The sequence below is a fragment of the Podarcis vaucheri genome, assembly GCF_965113315.1.
Source record: "Podarcis vaucheri genome assembly, chromosome: 6".
Classification (NCBI taxonomy): domain Eukaryota; kingdom Metazoa; phylum Chordata; class Lepidosauria; order Squamata; family Lacertidae; genus Podarcis; species Podarcis vaucheri.
Window position 1 is genome coordinate 29,725,049 of NC_138764.1, and position 20,477 is coordinate 29,745,525.

Sequence of the window (20,477 nt, forward strand, 5' to 3'; positions counted from 1 at the left end):
GTGCCTCGCAAGACGAAAAGAATCCATTCTGTGATTCTCTTCATCTAGCGTTTTTTTCGTCTTGCGAAGCAAGCCCATTGACGGATTAGCGGATTAGTGCTATTAGCGCTATTAGCGGCTTTTAGCGGCTTATCAGCTTATCGGATCAGCTGATAAGCGGCTTAGAAAAGGGGGGGAGGGGGAAAAACCGCAGGAACTCGCAAGACATTTTCGTCTTGCGAAGCAAGCCCATAGGAGATTCGTTTTGCGAAGCACCTCCAAAATGGAAAACTCTTTCGTCTAGCGAGTTTTCCGTCTTGCGAGGCATTCGTCTTGCGGGGCACCACTGTACAGCTTGTGTTATGCAACATTTACACTAGGACAAAATTCTAGAATCAAGAGGACAGAGTGTATACTTACCCCACCACAGCCGCTTCCACTGCTGCTTCCTTCTTTGACCACTATGACCTGGAAAGAAAAAATGATGCCTGTCATTTCTGAGCCTGAATTTGTGGGGGGAGGGACTGCCGCCTACTGCACAGTACAGTGGTACCTCGAGTTACAAAAGCCTCAGGTTACAAACGCTTCAGGTTACAAACTCCGCTAACCTGGAAGAGTTACCTCGAGTTGAGAACTTTACCTCAGGATGAGGACAGAAATTATGCGGCAGCGGCATGGCAGCAGCGGGAGGCCCCATTTGCTAAAGTGGTACCTCAGGTTAAGAACAGTTTCAGGTTAAGAATGGAACGAATTACCATATTTTTTGCTCTATAAGACCCACTTTTTCCCTCCTGAAAAGGAAGGGGAAATGTGTGTGCGTCTTATGGAGCGAATGCAGGCTGCGCAGCTATCCAGAAACCAGAACAGCAAGAGGGATTGCTGTGCAGCCTGCATTCGCTCCATAAGACGCAGCGATCCCTCTTACTGTTCTGGCTTCTGGGATTCAGAATATTTTTTTTCTTGTTTTCCTCCTCCAAAAAAATAGGTGCGTCTTATGGTCTGGTGCATCTTATAGAGCAAAAAATACGGTAAGTTCGTAACTAGAGGTACCACTATATACAAATCTTTGAGGCCTTCACTGGCTTAATTGCTGTGTGGAAGCTCCCAACAGCTGCACTTTTTGTGGACTTACTGTTGATTATGCATGCAAGTTTCTCCCAGTGTCCACATGGTGCTGACCTCATCAAAGTGCAATTCCACAATTCCCCACCCCTACGCCCAGTGTTTAATTTTGATTTGCTGTTTCCACTGTACTTTTTTCTTTTAATTTATCAGATTCCTTGCAGAAACAGCAAATCTGGTTTAAATGGGGAAATACTATGGGAAGGCATTTTGATGAGAATTTATTTCACGTGGATTGTGCAAAAAACCTCCATACATGAGCAGCACCAAGGATGTTAGGAGAAGCAACACAGCACTTTTCCTTCGTAAAATTGTCCCCTCCCAAGGACTGCTCGGATTGGAACAGCTGTGATGAGACTAACATTACTTGTGGCTACTGTGTAGTTTGTAGTGAGGTGTAACATGTAGTTTGGCTCTATCAAGTCCTGAGAAGAAACAAAGAATTAATGGCAAGGAAAAAACAGCAATTACCTTGGCTCCACTGCCACTGCTCTGCGATGATCCTTGTGTACTCTGAAAATTAATCAGGAATTTAAGATTATGATGAGGGAATAAATGAGGGATTGTGACGAGGGAATAAATGAGGGAATATGACGAGGGAATAAATGCAACCCAAGCCTTTAATATTTAAAGATCACAGAAGGAAAAATAATTATTTCATTATAAACAGAGCTGCTCTGAAATTCATTTCAGTGGACCCTTTGACTGTGCTCGAATGCAGCACAGGTTGGTTTAATTTTTAAGACATGGGAGAAGAGTTAAAAAGCCTCTGTGGAATCTTTGGCAAGTGATCTGTTTGGGCAGGCACCAAGAACAAAAAATGAAAGAAGTGAAAATTCCTCTCTCTGTTATTTGGGTCAAAACAGGAAGAGAGAAAATGGGAGAAAATGGAGGAATGTGCCTTTGGGGGTAAAGTCAAACTGTTGGAGGGTTACAGCTGTAGAGAACAATGTGGGAGAGACATGTTTCATTGCATCTAGGGCAGATGAAGGCATCCAGTTATACTGATGCAGATATATCAGGAGCACAGACAGAAGACACACTAATAAGGACTGGATAAATTTATGCAGAAGAATGAGCCTGACACTTCAAACTTACCCAAATAAAAGGCCTGTCTGAACCTGCAGCGTTTATGTGCAGAAGGATTCTTTAAAAATTTAAGACAAATGTGTATATAATTGTTGTGTCTTGTAGGGGACTAAGGACCTTTAAGGAAAGAATGCTTACCTTGACACAGCCACCACTGCTTGACTGTACTGCTCCAGCCTGAGAAAAAATAAGATTGTTTTGTTTTTTAAAGAACTTTGAGTTTTATAAAACGCTGCTGTGGCGTTCGTACGGAGCCCCTGGTCGCCTCATGGACTATTGACCCATACACCACTAATCCGCTGCCACCAACCAGGTCCTCCCTGGTAAATCTCAGTCAAGTTCTCAAGTTAACAAAAAAGAGTGACGTTTATTGCAGACACAAATAAACTTTAACTGCATTCCAAACGTTGTTACTCTTTACCTTCTTAGTCTTATTTTATCCTGTCTTTATCTCTTCTACCTCCCCTCACACAAGAACCCACTGCACTAACTGTCTCTCTATTTCCAACTGCCTGCCAACTGCTTTTCCAACTGCCTTTCCCAACCAGCCAACCCACTAAAACCAACCAACTAACCACTCAAACCTCAGGCTAAGCCCTTTTATAAACAGGTAGGCTCCGCCTCCAGCTTTCCTATTGGTCTACATTTTAACCCTTTCTCTCCCCCTCTACAGACATTTTCTAAACGAACGGGCAAACGCCACATCTGCTCTTCCAGTTATGCAGCAGACTCTTGTTTACGCAATGAAACACCCCACTTCTCTCCTTATAGCCTCCTGCAGGCTAGTCTAGGGGAGTGCTACTCCCCACTTCAGTATCTGTTGCCTGAGGCATTTGCCTCATTTTGCCTAATGGTAGGGCCGGCCCAGGGGTAATATTAAAAGGGACTTTGTGCCTTCCTTATGCATTTCAAGTACTATAGCGCTCACGGCAGTGCAATGAAGAAGTGTTCTCAGCCCACTCAATTTACTTAACCAGTCAAACTGCATTATAGCCTTCTGCCAAGTACAAATATGTCTCTTTCCCAGTATAACTGGGTGGACTTGTTCACACCAGGTAAAGAAAAGAGTCGATTAACTCAAGCAGAGTGGACCGTTCTAAACATTTCAGGAGTGCAACCCAGGTGCATGCTGTTCTGTTTTATGAAATGGTACTGGTTGGCATCCGTCTGTCTCGGGAGACAAAGGAGGATGGAGGAGTGTGCCTTTGGGGGTGAGGTCAAGCTGTTGGATGGTTGCAGCTCCTGGTGTGGCTATAGAGACCAATGTGGGAGAGACATGTTTTGTTGCAGCCGGGGCAGAGGAAGGTGTCCTGTTGTGCTGCTGCACACCTGATGGGCTTACTCCAGTTATGGAACAGTCTTCCCAGAGAGTTTTGCCTTGTGCCACCCCTTTTAGCCCTTTCTGTTTATCCAAATGTTTTAAATAACTTACGTAGCTGGTTCTCTCAGTTTTTAAATTTGTGCTTCAACTTTGGGGTTGTGGAGAGTTTTGTTTTCTTGTTGCTTTTCATTAAACGGTAAGATTTTATTTTACCTTGTATTCCCATTGTGTTTATACTTATTTAGGGTAAACCACCCAGAGAGCTTTATATTATGGGTGAGCTTACAGACACAGTAAATATATAAGCACTCAATTAAAAAGATCTTGACAGTAAGTGAGGGAAATGCTGAGGAATCTTTTTAAAAAAGGTTCTTACCTCGCCACAGTTGACATTCACAGTCAGAACGGACTGAAAAGAAAAGAGATACCGCTTTGTAAAGTACGGACTATGCCTAATAAAATGTTGCAAAGCTGTGAAGGAATACCTGGTGGATCTGCTTACAACAATTCCACCATGTTATTAGCCCTTCATTTTAGCAGCATTTGAAATCTGCAGCATCAACCGACGATTCTTCATGCATCACTAGCCACTTGCCAACCCGGACAATCGCCCACCAATGGGAAACTAACTAATACTGCAATTACTAGCTAACTGCTGGCTACTGGAGTAGGAATACCATCACCACAGGGATGCTAGCGAAGATAGCATTCCTGTTATATGTTCCATTATTGATTGATTGATTGATTGATTGATTGATTGATTGATCGATCAATCGATCCGAGGTGTTTTTTATCCCACTCATAAATCCACACACTCATTCATGGGGGTACTGTTTATCGTGGCACCTCGTGGTGAGGATGCATAAATCCCATCATTTTCAGTTTATCTTTTTCTCAATCTTAAGTTTGGTTTGCCACCTTTCCACATAAATTTGCAATTAAGGAAAAAAAGCTTGTGTGCACATTTGTTTGCATTTCCCTGTGTTTTTCTCCTAACATATACAGTTTCGATTTCTGCAAGCCATTCCTGCTCCCCCCAGCACAATGCAATTTTGAACATGATTTCGACTGATAAACATTCTCGTGTGCACTTTTCAATTACGTACAAATTTCTGCTTGCATTCTTTGGTTGGAGGACTGCATCAGAGAAATGAGAACTTTAGAAGAGTACTGTGTTTTAGTTTGCATATTGGTTTGGCAAGTGCAACTTTTGTAGGCTTACATTTAAGTGTGAACTGATTTAATTTTGTGCCCCACCCCCGCATCTCTGCTCCATGGTATATGTAATACCCGCCACTTGAGAGCAGGGGCAAACTGGATGCTTGAAATCACTCGGAATAAAGGTTCTTAAGATCCTATAAATAATGTTACCAGTTTCTAGAATGTAGTCATATCTTATACTGTTCCAATAAAATATGTGCTAGAAAAATAATAAAATTTGACTTTTGTTATTGCCTGTTCCAGTGTTGCAGCTTCAGCAGAAATTCTGACAAACGGGATCTGATTCTAAATAAATGAGTCCCTTCTAAAGGGTCTCCTCCATTTCTTAAGTTACTGGAGTGATGTGGCAAGAATCAGCCATGCAGAAGATACAACCACGCTGCTAAAGGAACATAATGGTGGGTCATATTCACAACATTCATGATCAAGTGTTTGAAAAACATGCACTTGTTCTGTTCAGTTGAATTACACCCCTCCTTTGGTTTGTAATAAGTATTTCACAAATACCTTCCTCCTGCTCTTTTCTGTGGCATTTTCTGTTCTGGAGTCCGGCGTCGCCTCAGAATCAACAGGTATCTCATTGTCATAAACTGCTTCAGTGTCACCAAGGAGGGTATTGAAATCAAAATCGTCATCGTACTCCTCAGAATCATCGGTAATATCAGAAACTGTTGATGCCACAGAATCATTGGCTAGGTCTGAGCTATTGGCTGCCATTGAAACATTGATGGGTTTGGAATCACTGATGGGTTCGGAATCATTGATGGGTTTGGAAATATTAGCCACTTCTGAAAATCTGGGTGAGAGAGTTTTGCTATGAACGCCAACCCAATAGGTATCATAATCTTGAAGAAAAGTAGCCCTGAGAGGGGAGAATAAACACCAAGAAATCATCACTATTTCTAGTGTTGAGGCTTTTCTCTAATGAGATATATAATATCATATATATTATACATAAGATTTTTCTCTCGGGGGAATTTGCGCTATACTTTTCAGTCCAGAATTATCTATTTCCCCAGCTACTCTGGGTGGGTTACAGCATATATAAAAACATAGTAATACATCACTATGTATTAGAATGAGGTCCAGCATTGAGGGCTTCTGGCGGTTCCCTCACTGCGAGATGTGAGGTTACAGGGAACCAGGCAGAGGGCCTTCTCTGTAGTGGCGCCCGCCATGTGGAACACCCTCCCATCAGATGACAAGGAAATAAACAACTATCTGACTTTTAGAAGACATCTGAAGGCAGCCCTCTTTAGGGAAGTTTTTAATGTTTGATTCTATTTTAAATATTTTGTTGGGAGCCGCCCAGAGTGGCTGGGGAAACCCAACCAGATAGGAGGGGTATAAATAATAAATTATTATTATTATTATTATTATTATTATTATTATTAGTAGTAGTAGTAGTAGTAGCAGCAGCAGCAGCAGCACCAGCAAACATTCAAAACTTCCTGATACAGGGCTGCTTTCAGATGTCTTCTAAAAGTTATGTAGTTCTTTATCTCCTTGACATCTAAAGGGAGAGCGTTCCACAGGGAAGGTGCCACTACCACAAAGGTAGTGCACCTGCCTGCATCATCATCATCATCATCATCATCATCATCATCATTTATTATTTATACCCCGCCCATCTGGCTGAGTTTCCCCAGCCACTCTGGGCGGCTCCCAATCGAGTGTTAGAAACAGTACATTTATAATTTCCAAATATATGGCCACACATGCAACCTTGATATATTTTGTTCCTTCTATAAAGAAGAACTAAAGCCCCTCGATAAATATTACATAGCAAGAAATCCACAACTTACATAAGGCGAATCTTATTCGTACCCTGAGGAGCAACCCAGGTAGTTGTGACTTTGCGTTTTACGGTGGGATTTGTGTGACTTACTGCTGAATTCTGAAAGGAGAAGGCAAAAGAAACAGAATCCAGACACACAAGTTAAAAAACAACACACAGCTCAAAAACAATATTTGAGGTAAATTGTTCCTCATGCTATAGTTGAAACGAGATCACTAATTAAGGCTGCAGTCCTATAGCTACTTACCTGAGATTGGGAGTAACCCCACTGAACTCAACAGGACTTATTTCTGAGCCGATGTGTGTAGAATTGTGTTCTAAAAGTGCAATCCTATCCATGTCTATTCAAAAGTAGGTCCCATTAAGTTCAGTGGGGCTTACTCCCAGGAAAACACTGGTACAGGATTACAGCCTAGGCTACTCTTACAGTTGAATGACCTTTCAACAGCATTTAAATCTGAAAACATGAAATTGATTTTCATACTTTGCAATTCGGCTTCTAGTGTTGATATTAACTCAAAGTTTCATAAAATTTTGGCTGTGAGTTTTTATCTATTTAAGATGTTTCCAGAATGTTCCCTAATTGCAAGCCACCTGTAGGATAGTGTCAGGGAACTGACATCAGAGGCACGGGAGAAGGAGAGGGTCTCTGATTCTGCAGGAGAAGGTCCCAGAGCTAGGGGGAGACTCAGCTGGGAAGAAGGGGAAGAGAATGAGTGTAACACCAGGGATCCAGGAGAGGAACGGGACAGGGAGGTGCAGGGGCTCCAGGACTCTTCGTTGGAAGTTAGTGAGGAGAGCCCAAGCACCCCACTGCCCACGCCCACCCTGCGCAGGAGACTCCCGCGCAGTGAGAGGCGGAAACGATTGGGTGTCAAACAACTCTTATGTTGGCAACGCTTTAAGAAACACCCACAGACAGATTCTACGAGTGACTAAGGGCAGCCACGCTGAGATGGGCTGCGCAGTCCGGAGGGTTTAACCAGGCCATCTAATGCTCAAACGGGGCAGGATTACGCACGAGTAACTCCCAACCACTACAGATAGCACCAGGTAAAGGTAAAGGTAAAGGTACCCCTGCCCGAACGGGCCAGTCTTGACAGACTCTGGGGTTTGTGCGCCCATCTCACTCAAGAGGCCGGGGGCCAGCGCTGTCCGGAGACACTTCCGGGTCACGTGGCCAGCGTGACAAAGCTGCATCTGGCGAGCCAGTGCAGCACACGGAACGCCGTTTACCTTCCCGCTGGTAAGCGGTACCTATTTACCTACTTGCACCCGGGGGTGCTTTCGAACTGCTAGGTTGGCAGGCGCTGGGACCGAGCAGCGGGAGCGCACCCCGCCGCGGGGATTCGAACCGCCGACCTTTCGATCGGCAAGCCCTAGGCGCTGAGGCTTTAACCCACAGCGCCACCCGCGTCCATAGCACCAGGTACTGACCACTAAATGTCAGGTGCCAGCAAACATTGACTGCTATCGCATTTCAGCTACCAGATACCATCAAAACCAATGTATGCACAATGCCACCATTAAACATCAAATATGTGCTGGATATTCAGTTTTCAAGAATATTTGCCATTAAAATCCACACAGGAAAATTTTGAGAAGGAAATTTATCCCAGCTCTATAAACACTTGTGTCCTTGGCAGATGCCCTGGCGGAAAACTGCCTTGCCTATCACAAATAGTTTGGTTATGAAAAAGGAGGAAGACAGGCACCGTATTTTTCCATCTATAAGACGCCCCCATGTATAAGACCCCCCCCCCTATTTTGGGGGACTCAGTTTTAAGAAAATAAGGGGAGATGGCCCAAAGTTGTTCAGCCTGTCCTCCCAGTCAGCTGTGGGCAGGAAACACCCCCCAGATTGCTCCCCGTTCGCTGTGGCATCAGGAGAAGCTGCGCTCCAGCCAACCAAATGGCTGGTGGCGCCCCACATCTCCCCGCCCCCCATGCCACTATCCGTGTATTGGATGACCCCAGATTTTTGACATGATTTTTGAGTCAAAAAAACCCCTCATCCAATACACGGAAAATACGGTACATCTTCCGTATTTTTAAAGAAAAGGAAGAAACAGAGCGATGATACATTCTGTTTTGAGGCTAATGAATACTACTCTGGCACCATCAAGAAAGCAATTTCTCATGTTAAATGAACACATACCGTCATGTTGGCACATGGGTAGCCTTGCGTATTTGGATCCCTGATGCGAAACATGCCAACGGGAACATTGCCATCAATTTCCCGAGCCTGTACCATAAATGCTGTGAATCCAGCAGACGACGTTCCTTCTAGAGTCACTGGGGGAAACCAACAGATAAATTTAATATAAAGACTTTTAACAGAGTTAAACTACGCATCAGAAATTTCCCATTTGATCGCTTGGGTCTTTCATTTTTGCAGAGCAGGTTTGTCTCAGTCAGAAACTTTATTGGCTAAGCGATTGCAGCATTTAGAAAGCCAGGATGATTTACATCCATGGCAGTGAATAGTAATTGCTTCTGAATAGCTTCAGGAATCAGATATGTTCTCATCTCCAGTGTGTCTTCTGTGAGTTCATTACATCAAAGAAACACCGCTCTCATGAAAAGACAACATGCATCGGCATTTATTTCCATTTCAAGTTTGAGTTTAAATACCCAGGAAGAAGCTCAGATTCTCTGCTCAGTAACTCCTGTGTTTTTTCTGCACTGTGGAATTACAGCATTCAAACAACTGGACTCCACCACAGAATCCTGAAATATATTTTGCTACATAACCTAACTTCAAAGAACAAAACAGTACAATAATCTAGCTGTAGCACCTTCCTATTTAAGGAATTCCCCAATCCAGAACATTTTTGTCTAATATAGTGCATTTTCACTAATATATGCTCTAATACATGATTTTTTGACACATTACTTAACCAGAAAGCTGCAATTACTTAACTAGAAAATTTGGAGAAGTGTGAATTTTGATGAATGGCTGTGTTTTGGTTCTTGCTTTGTTCTGGAAGTGCAAGTCAAGTCATTTTATTATGGTCAATGACCAGTATAAATTTTTTTTTAAAAATGCCAATTACAAAATTTAAAAGCTCAAGGCAAGGTAAAATAATAGAAAAGCACATATACATGAAAGAGCAGTTCTGGAAGTACAAATTTGGTAGTTTTGCTTTTTTAAAATGAACTGAATCACATTTCTCCACCATCCCTACTCTGATCCATAACTTTAGCAGGTTATGTAATGTACCTTGTATTTCATTTCCTGGATCATATCTATCAAATGATACAGAGACAACATAAGGGGGAGTAGATGTCTGTGGTCCTCCTCCACAATTCGGCAACATGGAGAAACAATCTATTGAAACATCTTTGTATGGAAATCCAAGGGTGTTGGGCAGGAAGACAGCACAAAAAATGACCACGAAGGAATAATACTTCTCCATCTGAAGAAAGAGAATAAAGCTATTTATAAGAAGGTGGAGGAACCATGATTGACACCAATGTACAAAGAACATTTAATTCAGTTAAATGTTAATGGTAATAAGAGTATGCAACTTTGTTATATTCAGTTATTTGCTTAATTATGATTATATTAGTAAAAGTAATTTTATTATGGACGTAGCACTTTTGATAAGCAAACCTTACCTATTCAAACTGGACCTTGCTTGTGTATTTAGTATGTGAAAACCTCAATAGTATTTCTGTATTACAAGAAGGGGACCCAAGGACAAGAGGAACGAGTCAGTATTTTTGTGTCGTCAGTTGCTCAAATCCTCAAAAACCCAAAGTACAGTGCTGTTTCGGCTTCCAGTGGACCTCACCAACTTTATTAATCCAAACTAAGTTTCACCAGATAATGTGTGAGCTTTAGTATATATCTCCCACTTTTAAAGACCTGAAAATCCCAAGAGGCAGGCTTTCCCAAAATGGCCTCATGGTCCAAATGGAGTAGCATAGCAGACCAAGAATGGCATACTGTGTGCATAAGTTCAGCTCTATGGATCTTGGTTAAGTTTCAGCAATAATAGTTGTAATGGGAATTGGGGTTGCTCGTGCGTAAAGGATGCTGAAGTTCTAGGCAACGTTGCCTGGCTAAACCTTTCCCTGGCTGGACAGCCCTTTCTCCGTGGCTGTGTCAGTCGCTGGCAGAATCTGTCAGTGGGCGTTTCCTGAGTTTCTTCCAACATAAAAATTCCTTGACGCCCAGTCTCTGCCTAGCCACCCTGCGCGGAAGCTTTCTGCGCAGAGTAGGCATAGCCAACGGAGGTCCTGGACTCTCCCCGCTGGTCTCTGTGGAAGACTCTTGGAGCCTTCTCTCCGAAGTCCTTCCCTGGTCCCCTTCCTCCTCGGTGTCACGCTGATAACCTTCCCCAAAGGGAGTGTTCTCTCTCCCTCTGCTGGTCCCTTCTCCTGCATGGTCGGGGAGCCTTACCTCCACTCTTGGCTCCGATGGCAGTTCCCTGACAATAGTATATATTGTTAAAGCTATGCATTGTTATTATTTAATCCCATGTTGCTAATCTCCCTGCCCCCCCCAGTCATATGAAGCCCATATTCAACGAATTAAGAAACAGTTGACTTTTTCTGAACTTGCCTGCCTGACAGAACTAATCAACGCAATAGTTTATTAAGACAACCTATAACCAGAGAGGCGGTTTATAGTTCTGGTTTAAATGCCAGAGATCATTATATCTTGTAGTTGCCACAGAATAAGGGTGTCACACATGCTCCCTTAAAACAGGGAGGTGGGGAATCTTTGAAATATTAGGGAATTAACCTAGTGTCTGTAAGAAATATGCAGACATCATCTTTGAAACTCTTTTCTTTAAATAAACAGCTGCTTGAGACAGTCATGTTAGCTGGCAAAATCCACGAGGCAATCCGAAAGAAACTTTAGACTGCTTGGTTGAATTGCTGAAGGGCACTCCTGTCTGTAATTACCAAATTATGGGGTGCTGTTCTGAAGGGAAGCAGGTGGGGAGAAACCCTCTTGGGAATTAACCCTCTGATGCCTTAAGGAAGCAGTTGAGGAAACAGTTCTCTGTCTGGAAAGAAAACTTTGGAGCTGGACCCGACCAAAGAGGGTAGGCAGAAGCAGTAGAAAGAATGATGGAAAGTCACAACCCCACCAGGAATTTAAAGCACATTGCTTCCCCCAGAGAATCATGGGAAGTGAAATATACTCAAGAGTCGAGAGTGGATTTCATGCTCTTTATTCAGCTCATAGTGGTGAGGAATGGAAGTTCCCCTAGAATGTCTGCTTTATATACATTATTTACACAATGGGCCCCATGTGATTGGCTAATTCCGGGATTCACCTGTAGGCCAATCAGGTTGCGGATTCACTTCCACCTGGAGCTGGATTGGCTGGCTCCTGTAGACCAATCAGACTGCTGCATTCTGGACCCTATTGTTCTAGGACCAATCAGACTGCTGCATTCAGAATCCTATTGTTCTAGGACCAATCAGACTGCTGCCTTTTGGATCCTATTCAACTCAGTACATAACAGGAAGTGTGGTTTACCCCTCAGAGCACTACAATTCCCAGCATTCTTAACATTTTGCACCTGGGCATAGCAAGGATTTTTGTTAGGGGGCAGGCCTTTTGTTAGGTGGGCAGAACCTCAATTTGCTATGCATTTCTATTGGTTTGGGGGGCAGCTACTCCTCCTTGCCCTCACCCTTGGCTACACCAATTATTTCCCAGGATCCTTTGGTGGGGGGAGAGCAATGTTCTTTAAATGTAGGTTGTGGGTGTAGCTGGTGGAATGAAACACGTTTGTGTCTGTTCTTAATTTAGCTACTTAGGTAGCAAACTGTTCATTCACCTTTTCATCTTCAGTTGTATATTGTTGGCTGGGTTTATTTAGTTTACAGCATGTTATGGTTTAAGAAAATATATATATGAAAAAGTTATATAGATGGTATCCAACACCTAGTAGATTAGCTAAAATGTACAAATCAAAATTGAGTAAGTGTTGGAAATATAAAGAGAATAAAGGTACCTTTTTCATATGTGGTGGACCTGCAGTAAGATAAAAGCTTACTGGGAAATGATACATAATGAATTGAAAAAGAGGTTTAAGATGGCTTTTGTAAAAAAACAAAACAAAAAAACACCCCAGAAGCTTTTCTTTTAGGCATTATGGGATTGGAGATACCTAAGCACCATAAAATTTTAACTATGTATGCAACCACTGCTGCAAGAATGGTATTTGTCCAAAGATGGAAAGAGGAAGACGGCCTGTCGAAAGAAGAATGGCTACAGAAACTAACGGAATATGCAGAAATGGCCAAACATACTGGAAGAATAAGAAATTGAAGTCTTTAAGGGGGAATGGAAATCATTTATTGAATATTTTAAAATTCATAGAATCATAGAATCATAGAGTTGGAAGAGACCACAAGGGCCATCGAGTCCAACCCCCTGCCAAGCAGGAAACACCATCAGAGCACTCCTGACATATGGTTGTCAAGCCTCTGCTTAAAGACCTCCAAAGGAGGAGACTCCACCACACTCCTTGGCAGCAAATTCCACTGTCGAACAGCTCTTACTGTCAGGAAGTTCTTCCTAATGTTTAGGTGGAATCTTCTTTCTTGTAGTTTGGATCCATTGCTCCGTGTCCGCTTCTCTGGAGCAGCAGAAAACAACCTTTCTCTCTCCTCTATGTGACATCCTTTTATATATTTAAACATGGCTATCTTTTCACCCCTTAACCTCCTCTTCTCCAGGCTAAACATGCCCAGCTCCCTTAGCCATTCCTCATAAGGCATCGTTTCCAGGCCTTTGACCATTTTGGTTGCCCTCCTCTGGACACGTTCCAGTTTGTCAGTGTCCTTCTTGAACTGTGGTGCCCAGAACTGGACACAGTACTCCAGGTGAGTTCTGACCAGAGCAGAATACAGTGGCACTATTACTTCCCTTGATCTAGATGCTATACTCCTATTGATGCAGCCCAGAATTGCATTGGCTTTTTTAGCTGCCGCGTCACACTGTTGGCTCATGTCAAGTTTGTGGTCAACCAAGACTCCTAGATCCTTTTCACATGTACTGCTCTCAATCGTAAACAAATTAAGACATTAGCAGGATTAATGTAAAAACATGCAATTTTTTTTAAAAGAAGAGAGAAATGGATGGAAATAAAATATAAAATAGATTTAAATTGAGATATGTAGGAAAATAAATATAAGGAACCAGAGAAAGAGGGAGAGGGAAGTCAAAATATGATATGTAAAGATGATTCTGTTTGAAATGTTTCTCATAAATGAAAATTATAAATAAGAATAATAAATATTTAGTTTCATTCTTGCTGCAAAGGAGGGCCGGCCATGTGTCATGTTTCCTAAAAGTGTATCAAAAATTCCTCAGGAATTCTCAGAGGTCATATAAGAGAAGGCAGGAGGAAGTTGATTGGATATCCACGAGTCACCTGACTTCCTAGGTAAAAGAGTTCTACTAACACCTGTAATTCCAACTTCTGTGAGCTGTCATGGCAATATAGTGAGTAAGTAATCAGTATTCCCAGTTTAAACCCTGAGTTAGAGCTCTTTTGAAACCATTTTCATCTGACTCATAAAGCTGATATACTTCATTCTGTTCTAATTATAGTGCACCCAAATGCTCTTTAAAAACAGGAGTAAGTGCTTCTGTTTCTCTTAGGTAGTGAGTCTGTCTCCCCACACTAATTGTCACACTACTAATGACACACACACACACACACACACACACACACTCCTCTCCTCAGGTTTCAGATGGGCATTTTGTTTATTTACATTTATTCAGTTAGACGAACATTCATCCATTAACTTATTATAATTATTAAAAGTGCCCAGCAACTCCTTTTTATTATTGCAAATGTTGCTTTGGCGAATGGACGGGGGGAGGTATTTTGTAACGACACAGAGACCAGTCGAATCTGTGCTGTTCACTGACAGCTTCGGCAGCGAACTAACAGAACCAGTTCCAATTAAGTTCAGTCCCAGGCACAAAATTGTTGGTCCAACATGAAGCCGAAAGTTCTTCCAAAGTGTTTTGCTACTCAAATTAGTCTGTGTGCTCCCATTGATACTCTGACTCCATTGCATTCAAATTAGCTGGTCTGGAAAAACTGGTAAACAGGAATGCTGCTTAAGATACTCAATATATTTACATGCTCTGGCTTGTCACCAAATAAATGACAGACTCTGGGGAAAGTTTTCTTGATCCTTCATTTCTGACTGGGAGCAGACTGGCTGTAAGTTATGTGGCGGCTTAGATGCAGGAATTAAGCTGGGTAAAAATGGTGAAGTCTTACAAAACACTCTGTTATACCCTCCAACATTTCTTTTTTAAACTGGAGATGTCAGGAATTGAACCTGGAACCTTCTGTATGGAGAGCATGGGTGGCATCCAACTAATGTGCTATCACCACAAGGAACTTGCCCTGTTCTCTCCCTGCTCATGCTCCACATCATCCCCATATCTGCTCTAGAGGGCTGAGGGAACCTCCAAAACTATTTTAGGGGTGTGTGCAGGGGCGGAGAGGCATAATGTCCTGTTGCACAAGCAGAATTCCCTGAGCTGAAGGAACAAGTTAGCTGGGTACCACCCTGTGTGTTCAGCCACTGAAGTGTGGTCTTTCCAGACATGTCACAACAGTTCTCCAATGGGCACCTTGAATCACACTCACACAACCACATCCCACACAACAGCAGGACATGTTCCCAAAATCCTTGCATTAAAGATTCAACAAATGCAAAATACAGTGGTACCTCGGGTTAAGTACTTAATTCGTTCCAGAGGTCTGTTCTTACCCTGAAACTGTTCTTAATCTAAAGCACCACTTTAGTTAATGGGGCTTCCTGCTGCCACCGTGCCGCCGGAGCCCAATTTCTGTTCTTATCCTGAAGCAAAGTTCTTAACCTGAAGCACTATTTCTGGGTTAGCGAAGTCTGTAACCTGAAGCGTATGTAACCTGAAGCGTATGTAACCCGAGGTACCACTGTATATTGAACACATACACGAAATGGACCCCAAGCAGTGGAAACTCATTCTTACATCTCAAGTACAGTGGTACCTCAGTTCTCGAACATCTCTGTTGACGAACATTTCAGAACCCGAACGGCCAAAACCCGGAAGCAAATGCTTCCGTTTTCAAACACGCCTCAAAAGTCGAACAGCTTCCACTGTGTGTTTTTCAATTTTCTCAGTTGAATTTGCAGCTCGGTTTGCACCTCGGTTTTCGAACATTTCGGAACTTGGATTACGTTCAAGAACCGAGGTACCACTGTATAAGCCAGATATGTGGCTCCGATTCCTGCCATCTCAGCCTATCAGCACAGGCAAAGGTGGAAGGTCAGAAGAAGGGATGGGAAATATTGCTTATCATGAGACCTTCTGCTAACCTTGACGCAAGCCAGCCAATGCTGGAAAGGCACTGGGACTTTTGACAGAGGGGCAGCTGTATTGCAGATGGAGGAGAAGTTACTCTCTATCACAGTGTGGAGTCCAATTCCAATGACCCTGTTGGAGATCAAGGCAGCCTTTTCCCTAGGATATGGAAGACTATCACTCAGGTAGGAGATCTTGATCTCTGACAACAATCCCACAACTGTTGCTATGTTCCCAATGTCTCCAGAGGAGAGGCAATGCGTATCCACCCAACAACACCAAGACTAGTGCAGAGATAGAGTTTGGGTTGACCTCACGCTCCATGACTTACTGCTTAGACCCTCCCCATGAGGAAATACCTTCAGTAAAGTGTAGGCACGAATATTCAGTGCAGCTAGTGTAATAGTTCTTTGGAGGAAGTGGGGTCAAGAGAGTCTTGGCAGCCAGGAAGAGAGACCCAGTGTATAGACTAGCCGTTGCAGAATCACTCTAAACGTCTACCCATCTTATTCACAGTCCTTCTCCTGTGGGACAGGGAGAGGTCAACTCAGAGGTTGTGCTTTGGGCAGCAGCTCCCTTCAACCCTTGCTTTGGGTTCAAACGATTGACAAACTTGCACATCTGTCTTCGGTGTTCAGTAGGATCCTTCATCTTGCAGGGGATCTCACATGTCTTCTGGCCTGAATTGCCTCGGCAGAACTCTCAACAGGCGTTTCCGGGCCCAATATGAAACGTATACTTTGGGCGATCCCACTTTCTTCCAGATGCATGAAGATTACCAGGAGGGGCCCACAATGAATGCACCCGAACAGGTCTGTGGGCCTGTTTCTCGGTCACAGCAACAACCCACTCTTTTTTCAGCTGGTTGGACTAGGCTATCAATGTTGTGCAAGGAAATCCAAATGCAAATTCAGATTGAGAAAGAAATGTGTATATTTACCACCTGAGAACTTGCGCAATTCGGAGTGAAAATAAAGAGCAATTTCGTTGAAGTAAAGTAATTGCCTGCATTCTTCAGATACATGGAGATAATTCCTGCTTAAGGCCATTGGATTTTATGTAGGAAGTGGAGGCATTAAGATTTCTCTTCCTTCAGTGAACTGTATGTTTCCATATTCTTTCTCTTGCTGTTAACAGAATGTATGCCCAATTGCCCATCAATCTTCACATTTAACTTGGCTTGACTTCATAGGACTATATACACCATAAACCTGCATTATCTGCAGTAACTTTTCTCAGCTACTTGATCCTCAACATCTTGGTTTAACCCCTCAGTTAATAGTAGCAACAAATACCTTAAACATGCACTCAGTTATGTCACCTTTCCATCCCAAACTTTACTTCCTGAATAAAATACAACCCAAGCAAGCCAGTTTGGGTCCACCTATTGGGGTTCAATTTCAAAGCCTGGCTTTATTCTCCAGTTGAAAACATTTCAGTCAAGACATTCCATTAAGTACAATTCACTGTCTATGAAAATCAATGGTGCAAGGGGAAGCTGTTTAGAATTCCAGCAACCTACCTTAATAATCCTGTTTCTGGTCAGCCTTGGTACTTGTGGCTCTGTCCTGCAGCCTTGTAGTGTAGGACTCTGAGAGCAATGTAACAAATAGCAGGGAAGAACTGGGTGGCTCAACCTGTCGCAAGGCAGAGGATGGAGAACAGCCCATTAATGACACCTCAGCCTCCACCTCAGAAATTACCACATGGCAAATGAAATCATCTATGGCAGTAGTCATTCTTTCCCTGACCTTGAAGACACTTTCCTTCCTTCTGTGATCTGCAAAGGTTGATATTTAAAATTGCTTCTTAAATTTGCTGCTTAAAGTTGTAACAGTTTGCCAAATCAAAGCTTCAGGTTTGTTACGTTGTTTTCAACTTCCCAAAGTCTTTCTCCTCACAGTGGGGAAATAGAGCAAACCTGTACCCCAAAACTGACAACTTTAAAGCTGTTTCTATTTTAGCTGTAAGCCACCTTGAGTCCCTGACAGGGAAAAAGGCAGGATGTGAATAAATACAACATTTACTACTAATCTGTGCCATTTTCTGTCAGGTGTTACAAGGAAGGGACACCACAGGAACTAATCTACATCTCTTCCAATGTCTGGTTTGCCCCTAATTCTCACATTTTACTCAAGTGTTGTTGTTGGGGGGGGGGGTTGTATCCACAATCCACTCATACTTTTGGGGTTGTGCACAGGTGTAAATCATGTGGCCATTACAAAACAGCTTTGCAGCATATGGTTATTTTGAGCTTGTGGTAAATACCTTAGGGGTGTGTAGCTACAAAATGGAGTTTGATGTGTGAAGTGGGCTTCCTAAAAACAGTGAGCCCACCCAGGAATGGCTGTGGGAGGGGACACTGTTTTTTGCAGCTCAGCCTACATAATCCTGGCAAGAGAATATTGGCAGCAATGCCATTCAGCTGTTTGGGAATTGGATTTAGTCTCTGTAGTCTTTTGTTCCTCAAAAGAGCAGGTTGGTGCCTTTCTCCTGACCTGGCTTGAATTGGAACAGCAACAGAGCTGTTCGACAGTGGAATTTGCTGCCAGGGAGTGTGGTGGAGTCTCCTTCTTTGGAGGTCTTTAAGCAGAGGCTTGACAACCATATGTCAGGAGTGCTCTGATGGTGTTTCCTGCTTGGCAGGGGGTTGGACTCGATGGCCCTTGTGGTCTCTTCCAACTCTATGATTCTATGATTCTAACCCTAGCTGCAGTGTGTGAGGATTTGTGTGTTTCTGGATCAAAGCCTACAGGTTTCTTTTGATGAAGCAGAGACCATGTTACTTCTCACTTTCCTTTAAATGTCAGCTTTCCCATGCTCCCAAAATGACCGTGTCCCCAACCTGATGCCCTTCAGCTGTTGTCGGAATCCATCTCCCATCAGCCCCAGCCAGGGAAAATGGGAGTTGTGGTCCAAAACATCTGGAAGACAGCAGGTTGGGAGAAGAGTGAGTCTGTGTCGTGTTCCTAGCTGAATGAACTCTATTGGATAAGCTTTGTTTCTTCAAGTACAAAGAAACCTTTTTGAAACATAAGGGACAGTTCTGCTGACAGGAAGGAACCAGGATCGCCTTTTCTAGGAAATGTTGCAAGAGCTCTACCTGCTGCAATCAGGTGCACATAAAGTCATAAGTATTTCCTCTTCAATGGGTGCCTGTGAGCTTCAAGGATGCATCATGATTTTAACAGGGATGACTTACTTAGCACTTACAGAAGACAATTGTTGCTGACATCAGTTCGTAAGTTGCTATAGCAGCTGTTAGCCAGAGCAGTCAACACCTTCCTCAAACACATAAGCGATGTACCCTGTGGGTTATTCCTCTCCCGAAGATATGTTAAAAGGCAGTGGAGGTTTAGGGTCAGTTTTCCTTCTCCTAGATGGACTATCTTCCCAGGTTGACGAGCCACGTCACTCCCCCCTACAGCACATGCAGAAACTGCTTTCTTGACTGTTGGGCCTGCTGGTGGTTGCTCAATCTGCCAGATCCTGTTTACGCATGCAAGGAAAGTCCCTAACTCACCAAGTCCCTAACCTCATCTGATTTAGCTGGAGTCAAAGGTGTTGCCCAGGGTGCGGCCACTGTCCCATTCTGACAGCTTCTAGGAGCCACAAGTGAAAGATGAGTGGGGACCATAGGTGAACAAACTACCCCAGAAGGAGTATGACGTGCCCTCCACTAGAGTTACTACCCCTCCCCTAACACCCTGTAAACCCTGTGCAAAATATATATATAACAAACTTGCAGAAGCCCATGGACCCACGTACCTACGGGGCCGTCTCTCCTGGTATGCCCCGCAGAGGACCTTAAGGCCCACAAATGACAACATTTTGGAGGTCCCAAGTCACAAGGTGGTTAGATTGGTCTAAACTAGGGCCAGGGCCTTTTCTATACTGGCCCTGACTTGGTGGAACACTTTGTCAGAAGAGACCAGGGCCCTGCTGGACTTGACATCTTTCCGCAGGGCCTGCAAGACAGAACTATTCCACCTGGCCTTTAGTTTGGACTCAGTCTGACCCTTATGTTTCCCTCCCCTTATGGTTTTGATCTATGAGCTATTATTAAAATGAGGCTGCATTTTAAATTGTTTCCCCCCCCCACATTATGTTTTTACTGTAATTTTACTGGTGTTAGCCGCCCTGAGCCCAGCTCTGGCCGGGGAGAGCGGGGCATAAATAAAATTATTATTATTATTATTATTATTATTATTATTATTATTATTATTATTCCATGTACTTGGGCTTTTGCAAGTTGGACCTTATGAGCAGTGCTATTTTTCTAGAAAAAGTGGTGCCGGAACTCACCATGACCACCTCCCTTATTCTTTTAGAATGCCAATGGCGCCCAGCTGAGAGGTGCTGGAACTGAGTTCTGGCAAGTTCCGGTTGGAAAAAAAGCCAAGTCAAGAGTATGACCTTCATGTGACATCATCATAACTAAGTAAGCTGGATGCCTCATCCCATGATGTCAGGAACCAGACTAAAGGGTATTGCTCTGACGAAGAATGGTGGGAGCCCCCTTCTCCCTCTACTCAAGTGCCTAATCCTGAAGCTCCTCTGGAGCAGGAGGATAGTATCGACCTAGAGCAATGATTCGTGGA

The 20,477-nt window shown here is 43.3% G+C and overlaps 1 protein-coding gene across 1 annotated transcript in view; it reads right to left on the minus strand.

The window, feature by feature from the left end:
* Positions 1-17,532, minus strand: part of LOC309535100 (uncharacterized protein) — a 32,880-nt gene extending 15,348 nt beyond the window's left edge. The window contains exons 1-9 of the mRNA XM_082227884.1: positions 17,399-17,532; positions 9,754-9,949; positions 8,689-8,825; positions 6,538-6,629; positions 5,240-5,594; positions 3,888-3,920; positions 2,329-2,367; positions 1,573-1,614; positions 400-447 (exon numbers count right to left, since the gene is read on the minus strand). Of these exons, the coding sequence (XP_082084010.1) occupies positions 400-447; positions 1,573-1,614; positions 2,329-2,367; positions 3,888-3,920; positions 5,240-5,594; positions 6,538-6,629; positions 8,689-8,825; positions 9,754-9,949 (942 nt within the window). The 5' untranslated portion in view covers positions 17,399-17,532. The remainder of the gene's footprint in view (positions 1-399; positions 448-1,572; positions 1,615-2,328; positions 2,368-3,887; positions 3,921-5,239; positions 5,595-6,537; positions 6,630-8,688; positions 8,826-9,753; positions 9,950-17,398) is intronic.
* Positions 17,533-20,477: the final 2,945 nt, after the last annotated feature.